Source organism: Octodon degus, unplaced genomic scaffold, assembly GCF_000260255.1.
Source record: "Octodon degus isolate 3935 unplaced genomic scaffold, OctDeg1.0 scaffold00114, whole genome shotgun sequence".
Taxonomy (NCBI): domain Eukaryota; kingdom Metazoa; phylum Chordata; class Mammalia; order Rodentia; family Octodontidae; genus Octodon; species Octodon degus.
Window position 1 is genome coordinate 5,445,225 of NW_004524690.1, and position 14,751 is coordinate 5,459,975.

The 14,751-nt window shown below is 39.5% G+C and overlaps 1 protein-coding gene across 3 annotated transcripts in view; it reads right to left on the minus strand.

Annotated features, from left to right (window-relative positions):
* The window catches only part of Irf2 (interferon regulatory factor 2), a 95,764-nt gene that overhangs the window by 28,875 nt on the left and 52,138 nt on the right, over positions 1-14,751 (minus strand). For all 3 annotated transcript variants that reach the window (XM_023699636.1, XM_023699637.1, XM_023699638.1), the window contains exons 2-5: positions 11,150-11,245; positions 4,042-4,141; positions 3,146-3,322; positions 2,689-2,735 (exon numbers count right to left, since the gene is read on the minus strand). In XM_023699636.1, coding sequence (XP_023555404.1) covers positions 2,689-2,735; positions 3,146-3,322; positions 4,042-4,141; positions 11,150-11,236 — 411 coding nt within the window. In that variant the 5' untranslated portion in view covers positions 11,237-11,245. The remainder of the gene's footprint in view (positions 1-2,688; positions 2,736-3,145; positions 3,323-4,041; positions 4,142-11,149; positions 11,246-14,751) is intronic.

Below are 14,751 nucleotides of genomic sequence, written 5' to 3' on the forward strand. Positions count from 1 at the left end.
TTTTGTGGCCATGTGGAAGATACTAGAAGGCAAATGTGTTTACTTATGAAAATTCCTCATCTTGTTCATTCTAGGCTACATAATTCCACATGCTTGAAATAGGATATGCCTTACAGTCAACTATGGACCACCATTTCATTGAAAGTGTTTTTTTTCCTGTCTTAGAAATACATAAAATATTAGAGCATCCTACTATAATTGACATCTGGCATTAAATGGATCATGGTGAATCTATTGGACAAAATGTATGGAAAAGTGAACACATCACTCCATTCTTATTTATCTGCTAGCTGCAGTTATGAAATTCTGCATCCTCCCTCTCACCACATATACTTACTTATTTATTCAAAAAGTACTTATATACCCACTCATTTATTAAATATATATTCCTTATTTATTCTGTGCCAGGCATTGGACTAGATGCTGTGGAAATAGTAGTAATTATGAATAGTCACACTTAAGAATGCAGTAAGTTCTTCAAAACCATGTATTTGTAGGAAAATTATACATTTCTGACTAAACAACACTAAGAAAATGTAGGCCTTAAAAGTTTTGAATGTGGGTAACTGTACAGAGCCAATAATTAGTTGTTTTTTTCAATTGCGAGGGAAACTATATTTTCAAAAAAGTGATGCAAGAAAACCTACAGACTAAAAATGAAATTTTAGTTCACATATCCAAACTATACGTGAACTGCATAAATGTTATAATAAATTTATGAGACAATTAGAAATCTGAACAGTAGCTAGATACTTCACAATAATATAAAATTAGTGTCTTTTGTTCAATTTTTTCAGTTACAACAATGATTCTGTAAGGGTTTTTTTCTGGTTTCTTGAGACAGGGTCTTGGTTCAGGCTGGACTTGAACTCACTACATAGCTCCAGCTGGCTTCAAATTCCAGGGATCCTCCTGCCTCAGCCTTCTGAGTGCTGGGAGTAGAGGCGTGCTCCACCACAACTGGCCATACTATGATATTTTAAAGAGCATTTATCTTTTTGAGATATATACTAAAATATTTATGAAATAAATAACAAAATGTTTGGAAATTCCTTCAAAATATTAGGATAAAAAATTTATCTTTGTAGATCAAAATGGATTGATTTTATACTGAAAGTTGGGAAGCATGTGGAAGTACAAATGAAACAAAATTGGTCAGAAGCTGATTAATGTCAAAATTGGGGTGATTTTTTTGGGGGGGCAGAACTGGGGCTTCAACTCAGGCCCTTGAACTTACCAGGCCAGTGCTCATTCTACTGAGCCATCTCCCCAGCCCCTAGGGTGATGATTTGTGAGTAAATTTTACCTATCTATCTCCTTACTATATGTATAAAGTTGTTCCACAGTAAAAATAAAATAAAATGAGGCCTAATATTGTGCTATAGTTAAAATAAGACAGAAACTAAAAACAATGAAAATGAAACTGCAAGCATTACTGCCAAAATACTCTGCCTAAAATACTTATTTTCCATGTTAGAGGTAAATATCTCTAGAACTTGACTGTCTTTAAGTTTTCCTTCGGATTCTAACTATAGTCAGCCCTCCGTAGCCACAGGTTTTACATCTATGGATTTCATCAATAGCAGATTGATAATAGTCCCCAAAAAACTTTGTCTGCACTGAACATGTATTACTTTTTTCTGTGTCAGTGTATTCACTAAGCAATAGCTTCAAAAGTTTATCTATATTATCCAAAATAAATTATTTTGAATTTTTTCTGAAAAATTTTCAACTTATTGACTTGGTTTTAAAGAACATGCTGTTTGGACATTAGACTTTTTTCTTCAACAGTTATTCTAGATTATGTATCAGAATATTTAGCAACTCCTTCAAATTCAGTTCTCAGTAACTACCTGATTTTAGACATGTGCCACTCAATCGTGGGGCTCGGCTTCTTCCATAAATGGATGCCAGAGAGAGACACCATTTCTCCAGCGGTCTATGGCCCTATAACCGTAGTGTCTGCTCTTTCCTAGTAATGGACACAAGGCCCAGTGGAATTTGGGAGATTTATTTTCTCTCTCATTATTTAACAAGGTTTATGCATCCATGCACAAAGATCTTCAAACTAGTTCTGATTCCTTAGCCTACTGAAAAACATACACACAGATACACATTCCTATGGAAATCCTCAAGAATTATAAGAGATGGTTCTACAGTGGACCCATATAAAAACCTACTGAGAACTACACTTAAGCTGTCTATTGTACCCTCAAATTAATGGCCTGCCATAATCTATCTATCTATCTATCTATCTATCTATCTATCTATCTATCTATCTCTTCATACAATTGACAGAACTACATACATTTAATAAATAGTAAAGAATAAGTAGCTGAAAATATCCTTCATACTATCGGAATGAGCCAGTTGTTGGAGTGTAGTTGAACCTAAGTGATCAACAGCCAAAAGTTGTGTTGACCAGATAGAAGCTTCAGATTGTCAAGCTCCATGTGAATTTGGGACTTCATTCATACATCAACATGAGCAACATCAGATTAAGCAGCAGATATATGTACTTGTGTCTGCGAGTGAGAGCACACCAAAGCAGAGACACGCGAAGCACATAAAGCACAGCAGCAAAAGACTGAACACACCAGAGATCATACTACTTGTCTTTATGAAACAGAGTATGGAATCATAAATAGGTCACAACTTTGGCTTTCTCTCTGAACAACCAAAGATTACCTTAATGTGCTTAACTCGGTCTTCTTTTTCTGTCTTTGGTTTCTTTCCTGCGACAACAAAAAAGTAGTTTAGGGATTAATTCACGAAGCACATAGAGAGAAACACTTCCCATTACACTAAATTTATATGTTAAATTCTCTCTGAAACTCTCAATGGACAGGATCAAAATTCCAAATTTCAAATGTACTCCCCACCCCGGGTACTAGGGATTAAACCCAGGACCTTGGACCTTGCACTTGCCAGGCAGGCACTTATTCTGCTGAGCTATCTCCCTGGCCCACAAATGTATCTTTTATACCTTTGTTGACTTGCAAGAAATTTTTTCAGGCTAGATAAAGGCAGAATTATCACCTATAGCTTGAACAAGTTTTCTACCTCTGGAGTTACTACAGATGCAAAAGTAAATCACAAAGGTATACATTAAGAGATCACTATTTTAGTCAATAAACATCTTTACCTTTCTTCGAAGGTCGTTCAGATAAGGGCAACATCCGGTATACTCTGAAGGCATTGTTTCCTTTCTTTATACTTTTATCTTTAACTTCTTCAATATCAGGCAAAGAATTCATGGCACATCGAAAATTTGCCTTCCATGTTTTTGGATCAGGTTTATCTACTCCTGGCTGATGCTTCCCTAACAAAATAACCAAATGTTGAGGAAAAAAATTAGACATGTGGTAAATAAAAAATGGTTTCCAGAAACACAGTATTGCTAGACAGGTTGTTCAAAGAAAACTCTGCATTCCAGGCTCCACCAACAATAACCAAATATCCCCATTCACCTTGAACTGAGACCATTATTAGGATGTGGGTATTTTATTTTTAAAACCTAAACAGATTCAGTCAAACTTGGCTCTATCAAACAACCTGAGAGAAAAGATGGACTGAAGAATGAATGTAAATGATCCTGAAGACTAGAAGTCTGAGAAAACCAATGAGCAGAAGTAAATGTCTGATATTCAAATATTAAATAAAACATCCTGCCCTCATAATGGCTCACTACTTTATAATTTCTTATAAGTACATGTATTCTCAACTACCCTTTGGGAAGCTAAATGCAACTCAAGTTTATAGCTCTAAAACAAATGAGTTTATATTTCTCTGACAGCCATGGAGAACTTATCAGAATACCATATTTACAGAAAATTAAAGACTAAGAACCCATGGGATGGGAAGAACACCACTTCTGAATGATGTGTTTTGTGTTTGTGTGGACTGGAAGTGTCTGGTGACAATTCACAGCGTTTTCAGACTTTTTCATGAGATTATAAGCTGGGATATTTTACAAGTGTAAAGAAAACAGAAATAAACTATCAAGTGCCTGCCTTATAAGGGATGTGGGACCTTCAATACCTGTATGGATTGCCCAGTTTCTGAAGAGCGGTGCATCTTTCTCTACATCCCACCCATGCCGAGCTGCATGCATCCAGGGGATCTGAAAAATCTTCTTTTCCTGGTGTAAGAAGAAGTGAAGAAGAACTGTAGTCATCAGGGTTGGCCAACCATGCAGAGGGAAATTGGGTTCTGTCTAGTACAAGTATCAACTAAGGACCTCTCAGTTTGTTCATTGTCTACAGTGAAATCAACTAAACCAAACTCACTTCTGGCTGACTCTCCAATCTTGACAGTGTGCTTGGGGCAAGAATCAGACCTTCTACAGCCTAACAGAGAAGTAATAAATATATTCCAAAGTCAAAGGGGAGGATTTGGGATATGCAAATGTATTATGTTATTTATGTCTTGCCCCTTTCAGAGGACCACAAATAATTAGCAAACAACTAAAATTTCTAATGCTTTTCACTTAATTTCTTCTTGCCATTTGGTAAATAGTAACTTCAATTGTCCAAATTAAAATAAAAATCAGGAACTGCTCTAAAATAACACACAACCTTTTATGCCGCTGAAGGAAATATGAAGGTATCTCAGGCCACTATAGTAGAAACCAAATGTCTTGCATAGTCCACAAAAAAAAAAAAAAAAATTCTGTCTGCCCTTCCAATCTTATGAGTCTACTGTCTTGCTTGAAACAGCCAAAAGAATATGCAGAAATTAGGAGATGATATTCATTTTTTGGCAAATGCCCCTCAATACAATCCTTACATCAGATGATTTATAGCCCAAGAAGGTAGCTCAGCATCACCTAAATGAATCCTGGCAAATTTATTTTTAGACACTAATGCCTCAGAAATAGTCATATGTGTGGTGAAAAACCATGTGGGAAAGCAGAGGAGACTGGCCCTCTGAGAGAACCAGAGTTACTGAGGTCCGCAAGGCACTGTGCACTTGACCCCAAGCGTCCACACGGGGCTGGGCTGTTAGGTTTCTTGCTACTGCCTAAGAAGCTAAGCATATGTTATGATTTCCACTTTACAGTTGAGGAAACTGAGGAGCAGGATAAAATTACTTAGCCAAGGAGTTTATATGGTTAAAGTGTCTAAATTCAAAACCTAGGTTATGTGACCCCAAATTCATACCACACATTGTCTCTCAGCTTTTGGGTTTAGCAGATTCCCTGTCCTAGACCTGTTGCCTCACATTTTGTGGCAATTAAAGACCAGGAAACTGTTTTTTAGAAAGCTTTCAGGCTGTTCTAGGAATTCCTAGGTGCTAGGGCCTCTGCACTACACAGTGGGTAAGGCAAGGAAATGGGAGGGATTTTCCACCCCTTCAGTCTCACACAGTAAAGTCCAAAGGGGCTACAGATGTCCCAGAAGGGACTCAATATCCCTTCACGGAACCAGTGATAAGTACTGAACCGAAAATACTTCAGAACGTTGGAGAGTTTCCCAAAAACTGTTACAAGGGAAAATTCTACCATTTTTTTAAAAGTCAGTTAATAAAGAAGAACTGAGAGACTTTTTTACAAGCTCCTCATTGTTCACCCTGCGTCACTCAAAGTGATAGCAAGGTCTCATCAGGTGTGAGCCAAAAGGCAGTGGATTAGAAAAGAGTCAGTGAAATTCCATTTTATAACACCCATGAAAATCAGAAAACAAAAATCTCTTAATGCAGATTTTTATGTTCACATGAAAAATAATACAAATGAGAAAGAACTGATTTCAGAGAATCTTCCTAAAGTGCATACTCAGAAACTAAAACTTTCTGCTAAAGAGATACAGACCCTGCAAATGTTGTTGTTGTGCTTTTTCCAGATAAAAAGAGTTCTGGGGTAAAAATCTGCAGTCTATCTCATGAGACACAAAGTTGGTACAGGGAAGATTAAATTATCTAAATAGCTGCACACGCTGATACAAAATCAAATGTATTCTCAGAGAAACCATGCAAGAATCATGAAGTCATGAAAGCAAAATGACTTCATGCAGCAGTACCCACTGTGTACGTGCTCAAAATGGGCAAGGGACCCAAAAAGACCATTCTCAAAAAAAGATACACAATCATCACATGAAAAGATAGTAAATGTTGCTAATCAATAAGGAACTGAACATCACAACAATAAACTCACATCTACCAGGATGTCTCTAAGTAAGAAAAAAAAAAATCAGAAAATAAAAAGTATTGGTGAGGATAGAGAAAAGCTAGAATCTTACTCACTATTGGAGTGTGTATAAAACAGTGCAGCTACTGTGGAAAACAGTTTAGACATCACTCAAAAAGTTAGACAACTGTCAGGTGCTCCAGTAATTTCACTCCTGAATATATATACAATGAACTGCCAACAGGTGTGCAAACAAAATCTGACGCACAGTACACACAGTACCAACACTCCCAGAAGCTCAAAGATGGAAACACCCCAAACGTCCATCATCTGATGAACAGATAAACAAAATGTTATGTATGCTTGCAATGGGATACTCAGCCACAAAGAATAAAATGAAGTACTGACACATGCAAACACATGGATGAACTTTTAAAACATGACAGTGAGAGAAAGAGGCCAGGCACAAAAGGACAAATATTGAGTGAGTCTATTTATAAGAAATATCTAGCAAGGGAAAATTTAGTGTCAAAAAATAGCAAAGCGGTTTCTTTGAGTTAGGGGAGAAAGAAACAGGCAGTGGCTGTTTAATGGGTATGGCATTTCCTTTGTGCAGGATGGAAAAAGCTTTGAAACTAGATGGTAGTGATGGCTGCACAACATTATGAATGTACTTGATGTTTTTCAATAGCTTTTAAATAGTTTTTAAACATTTCAAATGGCAAAAAGTATTTTAAGCTACATGTAAACATTAACTAGGTTTTTCACACTGCCGAAAAAACTGCCAAATGAATGTATCACAAATGGCTTTTAAAAGACTGCCTTTTTAAAAGACTTTTTTAAAGAGACTATTTTTCAAGGAAAAAGGTGAGATTTCTGTTTAAACTTAGGAAATGTTCATGCATAAGCATCCTCGTCCAGGATCGGTGTTCTAAGAACAGCAAGGAGATGCTGTGTCTATGTAGACCGTGGCATCACTAAGCACCCTCACCCCACCCAGTGACCAGCGCTGGACCTGTGTGGCTGCAGCCTCCCTCTATGGAAGCACTGAATGTACCAGTCCTCCTTCTCCTTGGATGCATATGCCCACCTCTGTCCATCTGAGAGCAGAAGATGCAGTGCTATTCAGAAAAACAACCGAGTTTTTTCTGAGCAGTGCACACAAACATACCTGGTCCCATGTAGAAAGCTGGGGCTGTTGTCTCCCTCTGCCTCCTCTTCCTCCCAGTATTTATAAGATATTCCAATCAATGTGGTGGTTTTTTTTTTTTTTTGTTTGTTTGGACATATTACCATGTGGAGAGGTAACCTGATGTTCACACTAACACAAGCGTACTTGAAAGGGAAGGAAAGGGAAGGCTCTGGCACTACCTGACAGTCCCTACACTTAGGGAGTGGTATGGTGCATGGGTCCATTATGAAATAAGAAACACCAATACCCACGGTATGAATCACTCAGAGCTAGGAAAGAAATGAGGAGCTTGCACCGGCCCTGCCCCAGGAGTGCACTGAGCCGGCGACCGAGTCTGGGCATGGCGGTACATGCCTTAATCCCAGCACTGGGAGCTATGCAGTGAGACCCTGTTCCAAATACATAAATGGAAAAACAAAGCAAAGCAAAACAAAACAAAACAACACCACCAAGAAAAAAAAAAAAAAAAAAAAAACCAAGGAGCTCAGAGGTTGCTCCCTCCTTCCTTCCTAAGTAAATGACCCAGAGAAACTATAGTAAACATTTGGACATATCTAGAACTAACCTGGACTTTCAACAAGTCAATAGCAAGAAGGAATACAAAATATAGGGGTGACTTTTTAGGATCTGGAGACGCTTACAGGCACAAACCTACACACAAGGTATCTTTTTAAGATTCTCATTGGAACAAGTCAACATAAAGAGATATTTTGGGAATACTAAAAGTATTTAAATATGAACAGGGCAACGATGATATTAAAATTGTTATTAATTCTTTCCAATTGATAATGGGATTGTATATGTGTAAGAAAATGACTCTAGATCTTACACGTGTGCACTGCCAGAGTGCTTTTAAAATCACACACACACACACACACACACACACACACAAGAACCCACAAGATACCACAAAATATTAACAAATCTAACAATCTAGATGTGGGCATGCAGGAATTTGATATCCTACTCATTCTAATCATTATTAAAAATATATGTACAGTTGCAAATACTTATAATAAAAAGTAGATGCCTCGAGTCAAAGCTCCATGCATGGAGCCGCTCCGCAGTCTTGTTCCCTGTTCCTTCGGCAGAATCCAACATCCTTCAAACTTCCCAGAAGCAGGAAATGGAAACAAAGTAAGGTAGTAATTAATCACCCATTTGTTTCTTACTAAAAACGTAGTGGGTGGGACAGATGCTTCATGGAAGAGACATGCGGCAACGGCCAACCCACACTCACTATTCATAAATCAAATAATCTTAACACAAACACAAGCAACGCTGCTCCTCATCAGTACACAACCTTCATTCATATGCACGTCTGATACAGACGAAGCTTTATGGATTGCCTTCTACTCCAGCCCATCACCCAGCGACGATCACAGGGGCCATGTACCGCACACGGAGTTTCCAGCCTGGAAAGCTGTAAATAAAAATGCGTTCTGACCACCTGCTGTGGTCCGGATGAGGTTTCAGTCTGGCCTTTGAGGTTGCCTTGGCCCCCTAGGGTGGAGGTGCTCAGGCAGCTGAACCTTGGAGAGTTGGGGTCTTAATGGAGGATAATTAGGTCATGAGACTGCTGCTCCTCATCTAAATGGGTTAACATGTCTCCCAGGAGTGGATCAGATCAGACAAAAGTCAATTAGTTTCCTCAAGATCAAGTTGTTATATAAAAAAAAAAGCAAGCTGGCCCCTGTCCTGATCTCTTTCCTCCGAACTTAACACACTTTGCTTTCTGCTTCTCTACCATGTTGTAAAGCATGAGGGCCCTCACAGGACACGGGCCCCATGTGGTTCAAGTGCTCTAACCAGCTTTTTATAAGTTACCCAGTCTCAGGTATTTTATTATAGCAACACAAAGCGGACTGAGACACCAGCTAAGGCACAAGTAAATCGCAAAGTACCAGGGATAGTGTCTGTTTTCTTAGAGTCACAGCAGTCTTCAGCAGAGAAATAAGTTCAAACCACCTAAAATATAGAGGATTCTCAGAATGCTTGCGAGAGAGAAGGAAATAATAGCAGGGTTCAGTGAAGCCTTTATGTGGGCAGATGAATGGGCTCATGTCCATTCGAGCAGAGGACCCATAAGGCAGCAGGAAGGACTCCTTTCCATGTCCTTCTGGGGAAGAGAACTCACAACAACAGCCTGATAAATGAAGTTCTGGGGGAAAGGCCACCAGGGATAAGCGTTCAGTTGTAAAAAGAGAACTGGGTTTGCCTTCTGGTCTTGGATGACAGGAACACCCACAAAGTAAATGAAAGAAAAGTGGTCTCCATGCAGAGCACCTCTAAGGAAGCAGCATTAAAGAGTACAATCGTCTTGTAGGGCTATTGTGACAAATGACAGCAACCTAAACATTGCTAATCAACTGAATTTTATTCTATCACAGTCCTGGAAGCTAGAAATCCTAAATCACGGGGCACTCTTTTCAAAATCTCCACAGGAGAATCCTTCCTGGCTTCCTGCAGCTTCTGGCAGCTCCTGGAATTCCTGGCTGGTGGTTCCATCACACTGACCTCTACCTCTATCTTCTCTTCTGACTCTCAGAAAGACAGCTGTTACTGGATCTAAAACACCAGACACAGCAAGCCTAAAAAATATTCTGTGAGCTGAAGATGTAGCTCAGTGGTACAACATTTGTCTGGCATGTGCAAAGTCCTGGATTTGGACTTTAGCATCATAAAAAAAAAAAGAAAAACTTTTTTTTTTTTACATAAGATGAAAGGTATGCAGCAGAATACATGAAACAACCACATGGTTTATTTATTTCTATTTATTCTATGCCCACCTTGTTTCAGAAAGGACTCATTTAAATATATATTCAAATACAATAACATTAAATTTAAAACAGATGAAAGGATAAGAACAGAAAAAAGTAGTATCTGAGTGATATCTGAAAAGACAAAATGAAACCAGAAGTGATATTAGTGTGAAAAAATATGCCAGAATACTGCTTCCTCTTGCTAGAAGCAGGTCACAATCACAGTTTGGCTCTAAGCTCTCATACCTGATACAGAGATACAGCCTGACTGGCTAAATTATTCATTGTGTCCTTCAGATTTAAAAAGAAAAAGGAAGGAGGGTACAGAAGAATAACAAGACATTTCCTCAGGAGATCTGCAATTATTCCTGGTAGTAGGAGAGAAACTTCTCCCTTGGGCTTCCTTAAAATAGGCATAATATATTATATATAGTTACTTTCTAGTTATAATCATATTTTTTAAATTTTTTTTACATACATTACCTCTTCTCAAGTCCCTCCTCATAGCCAGGATCAACTGAATTAGAGTTTAAAGGTTAAAATTTAAGTAAAGGAGTACTGGGGGAAAAGGAGAATTGTATAAATGACTACTTTTTTAGCACATAGGGACATAAAAACTGGGTTTCATTTAGCGACTAAAGACAGAAACCAAAATTCTTTACATAGGGAACTCTAAAAAGAACCCAAAATTCCCCACTCCTGACATAAAACTACGGAATTTCTATGTCTTTAATCCTAGAAAGCCAAAAATAACAAAAGAGAAACATGGACAAGGAAAAGGGTCAGAGTCCCTCAAGAAAACCACAGCAAGGGGCTTCCCCTAAGTCCTGCAAAAGACAAAGGGGACCTGTGGCTGGAACTCCAGATTTAGGCGACTGTCAGAAGGTGGAAACCACTGGTATCATAACTCGATGTTTTATAACCACTGGTGGCTGGTTCCTGTAATGAGTAAGTTTAAGATTCTGAACACAACAGCCAATTTTACTTCTGGTGGCTCATGTGGGCCTGCTTTTGGCAAGGACTCTCTCTCCCACGAACACATGCACAATTTCACACACCAAATACACTTACCTTGTTAATCCACCTTAACCCCGGTATTGTGTTTGAATTTATCTGTTCCTCCAGCCAGGGGCGCATTCGCATCCTTTCCACCGGCATGGTGCCCTTCTGCAGAAGGGAAACACAACATGAGACATTTCTGCTACTGACACTCCCCTCTGCACTTCAAAGTTCTACACCCCTGCTTGAGCTTTTCCTACTTCCTCCTTCCTTGAGGGTAAGTGGCTAGATGAATGTATTCAGGGGTCTTACCCCCACCACCTGTCCTTGCTGACCCATCCTGCTCATCTTTCATGGGTGGGGCAATGGAATGAATGGACCAGGCCTGCCATTCTCTGAGTAGGAGCTCAGCTGAGGGGGCTATGGACACGTAGGCCTGGTCTACCACACACCTAGCTAAGTAGAGAACCAGGACATTATCCATGATGCTGCTTTTGGCCAAGTCTTAGTCCCTCTCCTACCCTCACTGTGTTCAGAGCAGAAAGTTTTGATATACCAGGCCAGTATCTTATAATACCTTCAGCACTAGCCCTCTAAAAGCCAGGGACAGTCAGAGAGAAACAGTTTCATGGTAAAGAGTTATGATAACCAAGTCCTTCCTTTCAGTATCTAGGTTATATAAATGCTGGAAACTCCCAATAGTGGCACCTAAAGCTGTATAAAGGAATCAATTTTCAGAGCTCACCAGCACCTTATCCTTTCTTCATCTTTGCTTTGCTTTTACCCTGATGTGATGTCTTATCTGCTCCATCAACCATCTTTCTTTGATGCTCCCTCCCCTCTAACCCATAGGGTCTCCTTTCCCTTGTCTTACTTTGCTTAGCAGATCACTGCATGACCTGACCATCATCCCTCCACCAGTCCACACTGTGCCGCTCCCTGCTCTTCCTAGGATTTTCTAAAAATCTTTCCTTGTCCACCAAAATACAGCCAAAGAGAACATTTTCAAACTGCCTACCACTCATCTTTAGCTTCTTTTGCCTACATTTCCATTTCATTTGGGATCTAAAAGCGAAGACAAAATTCACCCAAGACTACAGGACTTCATAAGTTATAACCCTCTTTCCAACCCTTAGTGTTATGGTTTGTGTCTAGCTCCTCCTCTGAAGCCTCATGCAGTCATGGGGTGGCTTCTAGAGTTTGTGATTAATTCGTGATCCAGTGCGGGGATTGTAGGTGTGAATGCTACACCTGCCCTGGGGAGGGTAATCTGCCTTACAATGTAAGGAGAGGAAAGAGCTTGCTAGAAGCTACAGCTACTGACCCACCCTTTGCTCTTTGCTGTTTTCTGCCACTAGGAACTGCTGCCCTCTTCCATGTGCCACTCTGCCTTGGATCCATCTGATTATGGACTTAAACCTTTCCTTCCTTAATTTTGGGTGTTGGGTATTTTGTCCCAGCAAAGAGAGAAGAATAACTAAAATATTTAGATAACTCTTGGTACTGTAACTCATTTCCTCCAACACTGAACTCTGAAAATTCTGTTCAGGTGCATGTGAGCTGAGATGGCCAATGTTTCAGAACTCTCTCTTCTAGCCTAATAATGACTTCTCTTCTCTACACCCCGCCTCCAGTTATTCCCAGAGGAGAAGCACCAGTATAGGCACCATGAGAGACCTCATCTTCACCTGCAGGAGCCACCTGGCTTTTTCACCTGTACCACTTCCAGGTTCCAGGCCACTCATTGTTACAGACACCTGCTCCTTGCTCATTCCAAGGTCTTTTCTCCTTTTTCCTAGACTTTGCCAATCCTTATCCACTCCCATAGACCTAGGCTCTATCTTCCTTCTCCAGTTGACCTTCGCAGATCACTCTAGGCTGAAATAATCCCTCCTCCTCAAACTCCTATCACTCTCACAGATCTTATGCTGCTCATTTGAAAATCAAATGTTACTTTTGGGCAACCACTGTAAGTAAAGTCAATGAACCTATCACCTCACCACTACACTTTTTCAGCTTTGTGCACCCTCTCTTCCTAAAAAAAAATTATGAGAGTTTTTGGTTTTGTTTCATTCCTGCAGTGCTGAGGTATAGAACCTAGGGTCTCATGCATGTTAGACAAGTGCTCCACTACTGAGCTCTACCTCTAGTCTTTCTTGTAAGTTCTTTGATAGTAGGAAAATTCCTTCTTACAGGTCTACAAATCCCAGATGCAGCCTTCTACACAGGAAACATTTGATATAAGGACTGAGATAAAACTGAAGTTCAGTTTCAGTGGGGTCTCCTAGAGGCTGGCAAGCTCCATGCTACCTTCTTTGAGACATAAGCAGGAGCCTTAGAGACACCACAAAGGGAAATGGAAAGGCTACACGCAGTACTTAAATGTACCTGCTCCTTATGGGTCTCAAGTTGTTCCATTCCTTCATTCATATACCCATTCAAGACCTTGGATTGAGAATGAGGTTCCAATAAGTGGAAATGCTAAGATGTTCTTTGCCCAATCAATCACGATGTAGGAAAGAAGAGAATTAATCATATGAAGGGTACAAGACAGCAAAGAGTTACAGTAAGGAGTTACAGAAGAGCTCTGGGAATACTGTATGCAGAAGAGCACACTGGGTGACCACTGCAAGGGCTCTGCCCTGTAAGGATGTGGCCATCAACCCAGCTCGATCCTCTCTTGTAAGATCTGAAGACACAGAATGGGACAAAGGAGGGGCAGGAGTAGGGGCAGTGGCAGTAATGACAAGATGACAGCAACAGGCTCTGGTTCTTCTGAGGAGACAACATAAAATACAGAATCGCTACTGTTTTATGAACCTGAGAAATAATGGAAACAAGAGGAAAGTGTGAAAGGCTCAGCTTTGAATTTGTAATTGTAATAATATATTTCTTCCCAAATCTTTTCTCAAATAACCCACTTGGGAATAAAATGATCACCTGAAATATTTCAGAACACTTTCTGTCATTAAAACTATAGCCTATGAGAATGTTTTCTCTCCATGTGACTCTCCTTAGGCACACTCCACATCATGGATCACTTTTCTCTGTGGCCCCATTATCTCCTTGATCAGAAAATTTGGGACACAACTGAGTTACAGGATGTTAGAGTACAGGTTCTCCTATGTGCTTAGTCTTCACTGACTTTGAAAGGCTAGGGCCAAAATATTGCTTTCACAGAAAGCAAACTGGCCAAGCAATGGCCGTGATCATCCACATGGCTGACACTGACAAAGGATCTACAAACTGTGGTACAGGGTTTCAGGATAAATCCTGAGGGCATTAGACTGACCTTATCAGATACAAAAGTTACATTTCTTGTCATATAGGTCTTGCTTTATCTTGGTCTTAACCATCCAGCAGAAAAGTGTAAAAATGAAATATAAAAAGTAAAGCCATATTAATATGCTGAGCTGTAAAAGGCTCAAGTCAACAACTTCGGACATCGCCAGTCTTACAGAAAACCCAGTACTATTATGGACTACTGGACTACACTGGAATATTTTGCTGAATTCGCATACCTACAATATTTAAATGACAATGGGATACGCTTCTCTGACACAACTAAACAAAAAAGGGGATACAAATGAACGATCATTTTGTATCTGTATATTCAAATAAGATAGATGTATACAGCTGCATTCTTTTTTTTTCTACAGTTTTATTGATAAACA